Source organism: Lates calcarifer, linkage group LG8, assembly GCF_001640805.2.
Source record: "Lates calcarifer isolate ASB-BC8 linkage group LG8, TLL_Latcal_v3, whole genome shotgun sequence".
NCBI lineage: Eukaryota > Metazoa > Chordata > Actinopteri > Centropomidae > Lates > Lates calcarifer.
Window position 1 is genome coordinate 12,193,384 of NC_066840.1, and position 15,025 is coordinate 12,208,408.

The following is a 15,025-nucleotide window of genomic DNA, read 5'->3' on the forward strand; positions in this document are numbered from 1 at the left end:
CGTATACCTCGTCACCTTTTCCTCATCCTCTCTTTTTCAAATCCATTTCTGCCTGTTTATCAGTTTAGCCAGTGTGCGTAGGCAGTGGCGCTTTATTTAGGCTCCTGTTTGTTTGGAGGGCAACTAGCCAGACTTGCTCATTGATAAAAGCCCTCTGTGTCCACATTGATGTTTCCGTGTAGTGGCTGTGTCCATTTCACATCCAGAGGTCAGACAGTGAGCATAGCTACCTGCAGTTCTTCTGATACACAGTACAGTTGATGTGTTGAATTCAATAACATGACAGAGATGTGTGTTTCCACTGCAACACACAGATCACACGCCCAGTGTTTTATCATAAACAGGAGGCTATAGAGCTACATGAACACTTACATATTATGCAACCTTCAGGCTCCCAACTAAAGATTCCTTAATTTCACAACTTGTATCCTCCTTGTCCTGTCGTACTCCTCTGCCTCTGCACTGACAGTACACACACTCACACTGACTCATCTTTGAGCTCTTACTGTGGAAGCCTTAGTAATCACACAGAACACAGAAATGGTGGTGGGGCAAACTCGACAAGATTTATTGCCAAAGAGACTCAAGTCATTGTTTCCACTGTTATTTCAACCACTGACACATTGCATACACACCCTGCCCTCCTCCTGGACACTGCACCGGACGTTGTGTGGAATTTTTCCATCTGAGTGAACACAGAGACAAAATGCTCCGTCTTGGGCTGCGTGGTAACCTGCATGTCAGCACAAAGTTAGACAGAGCGAACAGTTAGTGCCATCAGGGAAGGAGAGAACAAACAGTACGTATGATAAATACTGAAGGTCATCTCTCCTCTACACTAAATGTCACAGTGCTGATAATCATGATGCAGGAGAAAGCCCACAGTCATCAAGCACTAAGAGTGTTTTAAAAAATTCTGTTTTAAGCATAAAGCTCAAGCAGTTAACATAACAGTGTTTGTGTACATATGTGTGTATATATAGGCTGAGCGGGACTACAGGATGGGGGAGGGAGCATTTGTGTCTGGCTCTGCAATGCAGGGGCTGTGGGAGAATTATGAGCAGAGCAGCTACGTCATTCGCACACAGACTCAGGGCATGCGTGACAGAAAACCAGAAACATGGAGGAGAAGCTGGAGACTGTTTCATCATTCCTATGCAAAAAAAAGAAAGAGATCTGCAAAGCATTAACCATTTTGTAACGCATCTCCTGCCTCTTGTTCATATTTTTTCCCTTTGTTTTTAGTTTAGCTTACTGCAAGCTCATGTTTTGCCTGAGAATGTTTGAAATATGTAATATATATGTTCACACTGAATCTCCCTCTAAATAAGAACCTTATCTCTGATAGATAATTAGTTTTATCTCCTTTTATGACCTGATTTCATTTCACCACCTCTGTGTAACACTGTCATACTAAAAACCTTCAAATTCTTGTTGTCTAACAAGTTTCACTCCTCTTTCTTTCTCCTTCCTCACCCCTTATTCCCCCACTCTGTCTCTCTTCCCCCCAGAAGTGAGCGAGGCTACGGCCACCCTGGGGCCTGGCACCATGGGCCTTAGCACCCGCTACAGCCCCCAGTTCACCCTGCAGCACGTGCCCGACTACCGTCAGAACGTCTACATCCCCGGCAGCACGGCTACCCTCACCTCCAACCCCCAGCAGCAGCAGGCCACGGCCCAGCAGGCCACCCAGCAGGCTCTGCCCCCGCCCCAGGCCACGGCCCAGCCCGAACCCCCCAAGGCTGCCCAGACCCCCGCCTCCAAGAAGAAGTCTACCAAGAAGGAGAAGAAGTAGATCTGGATGGAGAGAGGTGGAGGAATGATAAACCCGGCCTGATCTGATGAGAAATTCAACCCCCCATATCCCCCCACTTGGTATCTGACTGCTCTGCTGTCACTCATGCTAGCCACGGTCTAAATATTGACAACAAATCAATTTTGGCCGCATGAACGATGTTGATGGTTCTTTGTCAAAGGATCTGAATGTGTTGAAGGTTGTTCCTGGTGTTGATAACCTGTGCTGTGCTAAAGGTCTAGTATTGCTCACGTGATCTTTGTTGGTAGATATTTTTGGCAGGGTATGGGGGGTTATTGTGTTTTTTTTTTTTTTTTAATTTTGGCAGAATCAAATGAACTTGGACAAAGAGATTCAGTGTAACGAACCTTGCTGGGATGACAAGGCTATACGCAGTGATGTATTAAGAGATGAAATGTTAATGTCTTTCATGTTGGATTTATTGTTCTCTTTCCCTGAGGCGGAAAGTCAGCTATTGTAAAGTACGCTAGTTGCCATCCATTAGATTCCTATATAGGGTCGGCCTTGCAGGGTCTTAAAGCATAAGTCCTGTGGATATAAGGCTGTTGTTTGACAGGTATTACAAACTCTTCTGCATGCTCTTTAAGGTTCAAACCACATATACTAGTTTAGAGTTGCAAACTATGCATTGCAAAAGCAAAGAGGAGGACATCCTGAATTTATTATCCTCCCTCCAATCGCAGGTCAATATAATGCACATGTAGCATTTACTTGACACAAAAAGAAAATTACTTTTGTAATCATAGTTTAAAAAGATAAGATTTTAATCTCCTGTTATTTTTATGACCTGAGCATGCACCCAGAGGAAGGGCTGGCAGAGGGTGGAGAGGCACAGCACTGTGTCGTGGAGTCACGAGCCATGCTGTCCATGCAGGTGGTATAGCAGCAGGGACTGGCTCCTTGTACAACACCTCCAGATGGGCACAGACATGTCCTGCACCCTCTACCCTCCCCTCTTCACACCCAGCTCGTGTCCTCCCCCTTCACTCACTACCCCACATGGAGAGACAAACAAAGAGAAATGCACTGTTCGTATTCTGAAGATGAGATGATGTAGGGGTAGTAAATCACTTCGGTCTTTAGGGAAAACACGTAGATGTGGTAAACTTAAGTGCTTAGGAGTTTCTAGACACTTTGAAGGCCTCTAGGGCCTCGATGGAGTATTTCCCCTCACTATCCTGAAGTGCTGAAGAAACTTATTGATGTGACACAGTAACATGTTTTTTTTTTCCTTTGGGAGATAATGATTCAATAGCATAGAGGAACTGTTTGTATAAGAAATGAAGTCTTTACTTTGCCGTCCATCTGTCTGTCAGGCCCCTGGCCAAATACAACTGCATGAGAAAAGGCAGTTTGCAGACTGGGTCAGGGGGAGCGGAGGGGGTCGTGGTGAGGGGTACACAGACTGAGGTGGCACCATTACATCAACCGAGGGGGTGGGGAACAACCTTGGCTCTACCCACTGAATGTACAGAGGAACCACTGTTGACCCACCCACCCCCCAAACTTTCTCTAATGCACTGACCCAGGTAGAGGTCAACAGAGCCAAGCACAGCTGTCCCTATTGGTGAGGAGATACCACTCAAGAGCCCTTTGAAACATCCTCCTCCATTGAAATCAATGGGAAACCTCAGTCTCACTACCACTCACCTCTCCCCTCCACTCTCTGGTCCTGTGAGGCTCTTCCCCACTGTAAATAAACACAAGTCCTGTGATGGTATGAGCCAGTTGTTTGTATAGTAGGGACCACATCCAACATTTTCAAAATAAAAGTCCCTCTCCACAAGGCGTGGCTTACTACTGGAATGTGTTGCATTTTGTTTTTCAAGAAAAATAAGAAAACCACAGTTTAAAAAAAATCAATAATGAATAAAAATCTGAGATGTTCTTCAACAGTTTGTGTTGCAATGTAGTAACTAAGCACCATGGAAGCCAACTAACTCGTCAGTGTAAATAAATGAATTAAAGATAACTTTAGATAAGTAAACAAAGTGACACACGTAGACTAGTTAACTTGTGATATGTGTTGCGCATATTTTTGTGTTCATTTTCTCTCTACTATCTTTTATCACCCTGTAAAGAAACAAAACAAAAAAAATATGGAAATGTTTCTATCCTTCTGTAACCTCTTAATGTTCTTTTTGCGGTGATTTTATCTTGTGCATTTGTGAAAGAATGCCTCTCATTCTCTTTCTGTCCATATGAACAAATGATTATAAATATTATATATGTGTAAGTCCGTCCGCTGCTGAATTAATACTGCTCTATCCTGCTGTATTATCTTTCTTATCAAATGCTTAGCCCCCACGCTATACCCCTGTGTTACTCTCTTATTTTTATGCTAATATTTATATTGCTGTTTTATTTTCTCTTGGACACTGACATTTCAAATAAAAAGATTCTGAAATCATTTAAAAAATATATATTGTCTGTGTCATTTGTTTTATGCTAATATATGTATTTCTCCTTTACTAACTTACATAGGCTACTTATTTCTAGTGAGTTAACTTTGTGTATCATTAACACTTTTAGTAACACCTGTGAAAAGCATTACATGCTATAAGTTCCAGTTGCTGTGCATTAACAAATTTTCTTTGGGCTTTTTGTCTGTGTGACCCACATTCACCTGGACTGCAGCTCTGCTTGTGAAGCTTTGCGCCTGCTCCCTTTTAGGTGTTCATTTGTGGCTGTGAGTCAGATAGAAGGAAGTCGGTGTCAGATCAAAACAAACACATACTTTGCTCCCTTTTTAAACGCTGTTCCCTAATAAGATGATAAACAGGAGCTATGAATTGGGGCACTTTAGTGTGATGTTACCTCAGTTGATAAAATGATTCACTACTATATCAAACAGTACAAGCATGTCTGGAGTCTGCCTTCAAAAATGTTCTTTCTTGGGCAATTTTCAAAAAGGTTTTTTTTTTATGGCTTATTACACAACACTTGATCTTATATTGTGTGATGTCTGCTGTTGTCTAAATACATTAAACAGACAAATCATTAACAAAACATCAATTAGTTACAGTAAAATATGTTTATATGCATTCAACTCATTCAGCCCAAACTCACTTTCTTCTCCTCTGCCTCATCATACCAGAGCTCATTTTTCTTCTCAGGAATCTTGTCCTCTCAGAGGCTACAGGGAACATGGTAGCCTGCTCAGGCTCTTTGTGCCTTTCACAAGGTCTTACACAATAACATACGTCCCTATAAATAGCCCATGGGAGACGTCACAAAGCAAAACAAAAGGAGCAGACTTTAACTCACTGCTGCAGATGTTGGGGGATGGAAGGAGGGACTGTTGAGCTGGAGGGATGGAGATGATGTGAGTGTTGCTCATGAATCAGGCGTGACGTCCATTCCAAGGCCTGCTAATTCAGGTTTTCTGACGTGAAGGTTTCTGCCTGAAGATTACACAAGACCAACAGCTATGAGATATCTGAGAGCATACCTGAATGAAAATTTTTTTCATTGATATAAAAAAATATCCCTATCTACTAGTTTTCAAACAACTGATTTTTTTTTTTTTTAAAGATCAAATACTTTTAAAAAAAAAAAAAATTGACACAGCAGCATTTCCACATCAAACACTGCAGACTCACATACCCAAAATGGCCGACTCCTCTCCCCTCTCTTCTTGTATTATGTGGTTGCTACAGCAACTGTCAGCCCAAGGATTGGATGCTTTTCTCTGTTCTCGACATCTTCATTACAGATCTATGCAGTGGCCATTTATTGGCTCTGTTCGGGGCCTGGCTGAGCTGAATGACCTGCAGGAAGACAAACATATTCAGCCACTCATCAAACCTGGCAACACAGAGAGAGACATATGCAGGAAACATGGCAGAGCCGAGCAGAGAATATCCCACACACAGGCACAAGTGGATGAGTCAGAGGTAATAACGCACTATGGGTTTGTCCCAGTTTGATTCAATGGAGATTTACAGGATGAGCTTCCATTATGGAGCTATTCTAATTTTGGATAACAATCAAAACAGAAATTGAACTATTATTCATGTGGGTATATAATGCATACTGTACACCATTAGGCTTTAAAATAGCTCTAGAGATACTTTGTCATCTGATGTTTGTCATCCTGTGACTCAGAGAGACTCCTGATGTCCTCACTGTCCCCATGTGTCACCCATTTCCCGGAAGGGAGACCCAGCAGAATGGAGAGATTGTTCTTTTATTGCTCCCTCTAATGCCCCCTCCCACCCTATCTCGCTTAATTAAGCACATTCCTGCTGATTATACACACATAGAGATACACACAATAGAGTGACACACAGTCAAACACAGGCAAAAAAAACTTCAAACCAGTGATGTATGGCGGGGTTGCCCAATGAGGGGAAGCTGTAGCCGACTGGAACTTGACAATGAACTGTCTGTGTGCGGTAATAACATTAGTCAGTCAGCTTGGACACAAAACAGAACAACAGGCATCGTCACATCCTGAATGTGACACATGTACATGTAAGCAGGCATGTGGCAGGCCACAGACACACTAATACACAGTGTGGTCAGTCAGCGAAGAAGTCAGGCATTCAAACACACTCAGAAACTAAAGTGCTGGAAAGCAAATTTCTTGAACAGCCTCAAAATCAAATTTACCATAATTTGACTAGATTCTTAAGAGAATTGTGGGACAGAAAGCAGAACCGCCTCTCTTCCCTCTCAGTGTGTAAGCTGCCAGGAACTTTCAGCAAGAGGAAAACAAGGATCTCATTACAGGCCGGGGAAGATCACCTCTGATCCATGTGTGGAAAGGGCAGGACATGACGTAACAAGCTGCTTCTGGCGGGACAGGAACTGAGTTTCCGCGCCTCTTTTAGTTTTTTTTTCCCTCTCAGTAGTTGAGGGAAGGGAAGCAACCCTCCCCCTCATCGTCCCTTACTGACTTCCTCTCTTCTTCCTTCCCTTCCCTGACACCCCCCTACTCCCTCCTTCCTCTCATCCTGCAGCTGTCTGTTGGGTCACCACATGTTGGAGGACAGAGCTCTGTTCTGTGTGTGCGCTGTTCTCAAAACCCAAGTTAAAATAGTTTGTATGCATATGAAGTCAGAGAACTGCAGCTAGAAGGTCAGAAGTGATTCTAATACTACTGCTACAGCTCTGAGTTTTGAGGTTGGGTATTAAAAGCCTGGTAAATTTTTAAGTCCATGGCCAAGATCAAAGAATTAATGACTAAGAAATAGACTTCAAGTGTCTCTTGTCAAATAGCTCAAAGACTGACTACAAAGACCCAAACCCTCAAAGAAATAGCTGCTAAGTATCAGATCACACCGTGCAGGCTGTTAAGATGTCCGCTTGGTAACTCAGAGGTCATAGGTTTGATTCTTATGAGAGGTAATGAGGTTTTAAGTTAAAGATCGAATACAAACACCAAAAGGCTCAAAAAATCAGATCAAATAGCAGAGGCTATTAAGACATTTGCTTGGTTACTTAGAGGTTGCAGGTTCAAATCTGGATCAGCAGAGCGTGCACTGCGATTGTAGCTGTGAGAGAGTTAGGAGCAAGAGGTTGTTGGACAGAAAAACAGAACTGAAATTTTACTGAAAGGAAAAAAAACATAGTGCTGATTTAACTATAATGCTACTATAACATAATACGATTCTATTACCAATTACTAAACTATATTACTAAATTACTGAACCACTATATTACTAATTGATAGGTAATTATTAAACTAGCATACTGCTTTTACTATAAAGACTGTACTGACAGAATAATAACATATCACTCACAGTGCATTGGTGTGAATAAAGGCACATATCAATATCTGCTTTAAGATGATCATTATTATGATAGATATCACAATAAGTATGTTTGAATGTGATGTGTCACTGAAACACAAGATGAAGATATAGTCTTTGGTCAAAAATTTAAAAAACCTGCCAAGATAATGAGCAGCACAATGTACACTGTATTGGTGTGGAGTTAATGGGATATAAAGCATGTTTGATATGAGTGCACAGAGTCGGCTGTAGAAACATCCAGGATTGGGAAACTAGACTCTAGAACTGCATTAAAATCTAAATGGAAAAGTCTAAACAAGTCATTGGTGGATAAACGTCGCTGAAAAATAATACATCTTCATTTAAAGGAACACTCTAGCAGCTAGTTACTTAGCTAGCTAGCTAGCTAGCTTTAGCTGAGTTAATTTTTTGTACGTATAGGCACTGCAGAGTCCTGCAAAGCTTCCAAACCCCAAATTTACTCAAATCAATTAGATTGGATCTGATTGCCAAAAAAAGAGATACATTCATGTTATTCATGTGTTTTTCATATGCAAAATATGACTGTATCTAGTGGCTGAGCTGATGTGAACTTTCCTCATATTACATGTTTATATATTACTTTGTACCTTGCTGTCTCAACACCTCTGGAAGTATAATGTTCAATGTTCAACAAAAATGTAATTTTAGCTCTACCCCACAAAGTTTCAACACACAGCATCTACAATGTGATGCTCTGCCTGGACGTGCAAGTAGTCAGCATGGCTCCTGTCCAGTGTAACATAATCTCTATCATTGATGAAGCCAAATTTCATTCTCCAGCACACAGTGAAAAGAACATTAAAGAGGATAATTTTGAATGCTTTTGTCTGGCTTTTTATTTAATTCACTATTCTAACAGTTACAAGAGAGGTGTTTTTTTACCTGGTGTTTCAACTGCCAAGCCTGCAGTCTTCATCTGAGGTGCTGCTCTGTGGTAACAGGTAGGACAACCAGGTCCATATAAATCAGCTGACAGGAAGCTTCAGCAACATTTCTGATGAAGACCACAGGCTTGGCAGTTGGAACATATCAGTTTTTTTTTTTTTAAACACTTATTGAAGAAATCAATGTAAAGTGTGCATGCCAATATCTTTTCACAGTTTCAATGCTTTCTGTCTTGTGAAACAGAACATCATTTTTTCTTCTTTTCTCTTAATCATCTCACAACCCCTCAGATTTACCTAATGACTAACTGAAGAAGGATTTTTTACATTGCTGTATTGGTACCTTGACTGAAGTGAACTGAATACTTCATCCACCACTGCCCAGAAGCCTAATTCAAAGTTCTCCTTCAAAGTTTCTCCTCATGTAGACACAATGCATTTAATCTAAAACAATAGAGGAACAGAAAAAGTTATTTGGCTGGTCCTCAGTGGCTTTACTGATACTGGGGGTAACTGCCAACTCATCTGGCTTAAAACAAGGTATAATATATAAAGCAACAATTATAGTAGTATGTCAAAATCACAGTATCACCAAGTAATAAATGATTCCATTTAAAATCATTAACATTACAAACTTGGCAATTCAGCATATACAAAATCAGTAACTACTATAAACTATCATAGGCTGCATATGCTTAGTTAATGTGTCGACAAAGGTTAGATTATTGAGATTAGAAAAATAACACCTTCAGTGCCTGAGAAACCATGTTAACATTAGTGATGGTTGCATCCACAAATACCCAGTTAAATGTTGTAGTGTTTTCCAAAATGTTTTTGTGCTTGAGCTTCAGGGCCACTGCACAACAGGGATAAAGACCAGCTTAATGTGGACTTTAGCAAGGAATAAGTCCGGGATGAAATGTATATATTTACACCAGAGTCAACTTAAAGGGCCTAAATCCAAGTGACATGCTTAATGGAGATTACATTTGAAAGTTCCAGAGACCCAGAAAGAGGCAGCAGTGAGTTAATGTGATTTCTTCTCGTGCAGAGACAGAGAGAAAGAGACTCCACTGTTTTTTGGATGGATGTTCCTAATAAAAAATTAACAGGGGGAGAAAGGAATGGAGTCTTTTTTCTGTTGGCTCACCGAGCCAGCTCCAAAAATAAACCCTGACTGTCCTGCACAACAACAAATATCAAGTAATATCCACTGATTGGTTGAGTATGAAAACACATTCTATATATGCATTGTCTTCCATTTTCAACCATCACCTCCATGCACTGCAAAACACACAATATTTACCATATTTCTTACAAAATTTCCAAAAAGTCTGTTTTCATTTATTATTTCAGCGGAGAGGAATGTGCCCATCAGAGAGAGTGAACAGGGGTTTCAGTGGTCTCTGGCTGAAAGAAGAAGCTGGAGCACTGGAGCCTGAACGTTGCTAAGGCTAACACTACCCTGATTTAAAGAGACACAGTAATGTGCTGGCTGCTGGCTTGACTAAATCACAAAGATGGAGCTGTAGCAATGTGGAAGAAGAACACAATGCGCCCTTTCAAACCAGCAAACCCTTTTTCTCTTCATCTGAAAAGCCCCCTCTCTACTCCTTCTTTCTACAGCTCTCTCTCTCTCTCGCGCCTCATCTCCTTTGCCAAGAGCTCTCGCGCCTGTTTTCTCAGCTGGGAGGATGGAAATCAGACAGGGGGGAGAGAGGGAGACAGGAATGAAGGGGAAAGACAGACTGAGGGGCAGTGAGGGGTGGATTCAGGGTGAGTGAAAAAGAGGGTTAATAGCTCTGTTATGATTTTGCCACAGAGAGGATGGAGGGAGAGAAGATGAGAGGATTGCATCAAGTGTAACTTTACTAGGTTACAAGTCAAAGGTCAAGTGTGTAAAACAAACTGTGGCAGTAATGTCATGTTACTTTGTTATACTGGTTTCTATTCACTGACACAAGATAGAACAATGTGTGTGTTTTTAAAGGATCAAAAGCTTCCATCTGGTGCAATGTGGTTTGGGGGCATCTTCTACCCCCCACCCTGTCCTTACACTCTCTCCAACACACACACACACACACACACACACACACACACACACACACACACAAAAACAACACCCAACCATAACCCCAATCCCTCTTTGCAAGCTGTACACCCCATAAGCACCCCCTCCCCCTATACAATACTCACACACATACAGCTGCCACACCCCCAGCACAGCACAGAGTATCTAATCCATTTCCTCCAACGCTGTGGTTGTCATGGAAACGCAGAATTCCCCATCTGAGTGAGGAGAAAAAGGAATGGAGCCAGGAGGGAGCAGAGAGGAAAGCAAAGAATAAAATATGTATGGATGCAACACAGAAGCCAATATGATGAAAAATTATCTCTCTGCTTTTGTACTTCATCGCTGCTTCCTTAAACACTGATGATGTAGAAATGTGTGTTTTTTGCGTGTAGCTACATGTCAGCACTACTTCATGTAAAGGATGTCTTGCTGCATGTATGAGATTTTGCACATGCCAGGGCATTTGTTGGGGAAGTAAGCATGTGCGTTCTGTGTGTGTGTGCGTGCTCTAAGAGGTCGGAAACACTGTGAATGTGCAACCCCTCAGACATGCAGACACTGACACAGAGGCATGTCGACAAGTCAGCGCCATGGCGACAGGTGTTGCCGCGGAAATGGTGCAGCTGCTGCATGGATATTTCAGGCTAATAAGCGTGCACTAGCAAGCTCCTCTCTGCTTTTCCTCCCCTCTCCACCACTCTGCTCCTTTCCCTGAACCAACACACCCCTGCCTGATATTGGAGGCTGGAATGCAAACTCAGAGGGGAGTCCAATTTGAACATATAACTGTGTTTATACGGTGTTATTACATACCCAGTTGGCTGTTTGATAAGAGAACCAGATGCAGAAGCCAAGTTAATGAAGATTTTCAAATCAAGATTAACCATCACAAAAATCTCCAGATACTCTGGCAAGGAAATGCTGCCAAGAACTTACAAGGAAAAGCAATCTTTAGTTCTTAAATTCCAAAAATACTAAAACTATGCAACCACCAGTGCTTTAAAATCACCAAAACTTTATATGTTGAACTAATAGCCGCACATTTTGGGAAAGATTGATACACTAATGTCTGCTTAAGTATGAAGCCAGAGCCAGGAAGTGATTAGCATAGCTTAGCGTAAACTCTGGGAGCAAACAGCCAGCTTGGTTTCGTCCAGGTCCAAAGTTTAAAAATCTGCCCACCGAACCCCAAAGAAGCTGACCATAAGTAGATCTAAAACAGCCAGCTAAAGACACAAAACAATGCAATACCACCACAGACACAGAATTATCACATCGACATGATAGACCGCCATAAACTGATCTAAAATGACCAAGCCGGAGCACAAACACACTTTAACCCATGCAAATAAAGACGACAACAAAAGAGAGGGGAAAGCCCCAAAGACATCATTTAAAGATAAGGCTGACGGTCACCGCTAATGCTAGCGCTCGCCGATATCATTAATGCTAACGCTAGCCGCTAACTGTTTGCCTTACCTTCGCGCCGCAGGTGTGTTCAGCGTCCAGTCTCACTCGTGTTCAACAAAAAAACTCCAACGTTTGTTTTAGCATCCAGGCCTTTTTATTAACGGCAAAAAGCACCAGAGTTTGTTTTAACATCCAGACCTCTTCAGTAACGACGTTTCCTCACAGTACCAGCAAACCGAAGCAACGGTTCAAACTTAGTTTAAATCTGTTTTCCAGGTGTCTCCGCCCATCAGTGGGGTCAGTACCTGGACGCACAATCCGTTCTGCACATGCGCCAAAATCACGCATGTGCAGATTTATGTTTTAAGTAGCCATATGACAGCCTACATTTAGACAACAATAAAGCACAAACGTTATGATCTAATAAGTGTAATTTAGTAGTAGTCAGCATGACTGAACTCCTTGAAAGATGTCTGCTTAGAGATGTTGAAGTCGTGTTAAATTTTAATAGGAGTTGAGCCAATTCACTTGACCAAACACTGAGTGAGTGAAACATAATATGCATAATATATGTTTTTATGTTTAAAGGGATAACTCCGTTATTTTTGAGGTTTTGGGTGTAAATAGTTTCTAGGGACAAAAGTCTTTGGAATCGGTGCAGTATAGATAAAGAACAGTGTGCCCGGACACCGCGAACAACTGCTGCAATGTAAACAAACGCTGCACACGTCCACATCAATGTTCATCTACTTAAGTAGTTGGTTTAGTCACCCAGAGGCTCAGGGCGTTGTTATAATTATCTGACCACATTATGAATAGGATTCACACAGAGACAGACCTTTTTTATTAATCAGAAACAGCTTTTCATCTCAACCAGACTCCATTGACAAAAACAGTAATTTAACTGATGAGAACACACCAATGCCGCTCCCTCGATCTGTTAGTTTGGTACTTTTACTCATGTAAATGATCTGTGTACTTCCTCCACCACTGAACAGACATGAGCGGTATTGATTTTCTTATGTAACTTTCAGCAAGAAAGCAAATTAGCATATTAAAAAAAATAACTATTGCTTAGTCTAAATGTAATTAAAAACATACAAAAAATTAGTAAAGTTGAAAAAAAAATCTTATTCATCAAGAGTTAAACATCAAAAAGTCATTGGTCATTGTGTGGGTGTGGTTTCATCTCATTTAACTGACAGTAGTATCTCCCTGGCAGTGAACACAATTGTCAATAGACACTGACTCTTATATAGTTAAATTCTCTTTTTTCCAACAGGGACACGACCACCTCAAATCATTGAGACGAGCACAAACAAAAGACAAATACAGAAATGTTTCTATTTGAAATAACCAGTATTGTTCAACTTTTGTCAGGAAATATGTTCATGTAGGACCCAGGCACTCATAGTAAGAATGCTGAAAAGAGTTTTTAAGACCTTCTAATATTAAAGTAATCATCCGGAGGCACATGCACATCCATTAATTCATGAAGCTTGGAAACGAAAAGATGAAAAAACATGGGCACACTACCATTTCATTCTCAATTCTTTGATTGTAAAATGTGAGTAAATGCATTTGTGTAGTGGTAAAAACATTTTTTTGCCCATGTGGAATTAACAAAGAAATTGGAACAAAGTAGCAGTGTGCCAGTATTTTTTTCCCTCCCTGTAAGATCAAGCAGTGGATACGAGGTCTTTTGTTCTCCATTATTAGAAACTGCTCAAATGTCTAGAATGAGCAGATGTACAACCACAGCAGGAGTGGATCCAGTTGGAACACATACTGGAGATTATATGAGAAAGTTGCATATTTGTGAAACACCAGGGAATAACAATCTGGACCTAAACACATGAAATCAACAGGGGGAGTCATGGGAATATTCCAAGAGCTATATCTCATATTCTGACAGTGGCCTGAATGTCAGCAGTGCTTGTGCAGACCAGGACCTCTGGGACAGGTGTTAAACACATCAGCAGCAGAGGACACTCACAATACTGGGAAATGGGAAATCAACACAAACACAAGATATACAAGAGGTTTATACTGGCCCATATCCACTCTATACTACACTATATGTAATTTAAGAATGCAAGAAGATCTATAAGAGGATCTATGACACAGAGCTGTGAGCTGGTGATGAGAATATGAGCCATATTTGTTCTAGTTTCTGTGCTTTTTGACGCAGTGCAGTCAGACTGTGCACAATTCAACTTCCCAAGTCAGTTCACTGTATCATTTGTAAATATGCATGAATCATGACTAGCCTGATTGCATGAGTGTGTGTGTGTGTGTATCAACACCAGGCAGAGGAAACAACCCTCCAAGAGGATTAATTAGAAAATACTGCAGGATGTTCTGAGAAATGGGAAGAGAAAAAAAGGAGGAGGGAAGAGAAGAAAAACAAGCTCCAGTGCCCTAATTTACTGCTCTCATGGCACGTCACCCACCCTCCCTTCATCTCTCCTTCTCTTTGTTCTCCCCCTCCCATCATCTCTGCATTTCTACCAACACACAAAACTCATTTACTTGGTCAAAATCCTTCCATTTTTTCCCCCTGTTCTTGTCTATTATTGTCCCTACATCCATTTCCTAGTCTCTCTTTTTTGCTAACCCAGATAACCAGACACACTCTGCCCTAGATAAAATGGAGGTCTGTCAGTCTTCCTTCATGATCCCGCCCTTCCTTCATCCATCCTTTCCTTCCTCTCCCCCCTCTATGACCCCTCTGTGTCTCCATCTGAGGTGGTGGTGGAGGTCCAGAGAGCAGTTTGTGTCATTCGTCTGCCTGTGTCCATAAAGCTCAAATATTCATGTGCCTGCTCCGCGTCGTGCAACAACCGATGATGTCGGCTGGCAACAGACTCCCAGTTTCCATGGCAACCTCCACCATCCATTTCCCCCCTCCCCTGCTCTCTCTTGACTCAGTTGGGTGCGTAGGGAGGGATGGTGGCAGCAGCGACTGCCTCCCTGGCAACATGTAGCAAAAGAGCGAGACATGTTAGCATCACAGGGAGTAGATCACTATGAGGTGAGACGATGATGAGATGAAGTGATG

General features: G+C 41.6%; 1 protein-coding gene and 1 long non-coding RNA gene across 54 annotated transcripts in view; one reads left to right on the forward strand and one right to left on the reverse strand.

Moving 5' to 3' along the window:
- The window catches only part of LOC108885477 (protocadherin gamma-C5), a 161,672-nt gene extending 157,435 nt beyond the window's left edge, over positions 1-4,237 (forward strand). For 47 of the 50 annotated variants that reach the window (XM_051072361.1, XM_051072358.1, XM_051072359.1 and 44 more), the window contains one exon: positions 1,512-4,237. In XM_051072361.1, the coding sequence (XP_050928318.1) occupies positions 1,512-1,795 (284 nt within the window). In that variant the 3' untranslated portion in view covers positions 1,796-4,237. The remainder of the gene's footprint in view (positions 1-1,511) is intronic. The other 3 variants (XM_051072341.1, XM_051072349.1, XM_018679850.2) reach the window with 1 other exon arrangement.
- LOC108885520 (uncharacterized) lies at positions 1-12,253 on the reverse strand. 4 transcript variants are annotated; one of them, XR_001961259.2, is made up of 5 exons: positions 6,137-6,401; positions 5,423-5,586; positions 5,084-5,220; positions 4,443-4,503; positions 1-733 (listed from the first exon to the last, which is right to left on the reverse strand). It is a non-coding gene; the product is annotated as an uncharacterized LOC108885520 (long non-coding RNA). The 4 variants fall into 4 exon arrangements; XR_001961260.2 differs by lacking the exons at positions 4,443-4,503; positions 6,137-6,401 and adding an exon at positions 12,034-12,253; XR_001961261.2 differs by lacking the exons at positions 4,443-4,503; positions 6,137-6,401 and adding an exon at positions 6,431-6,874.
- Between the last annotated feature and the right edge of the window lie 2,772 nt (positions 12,254-15,025).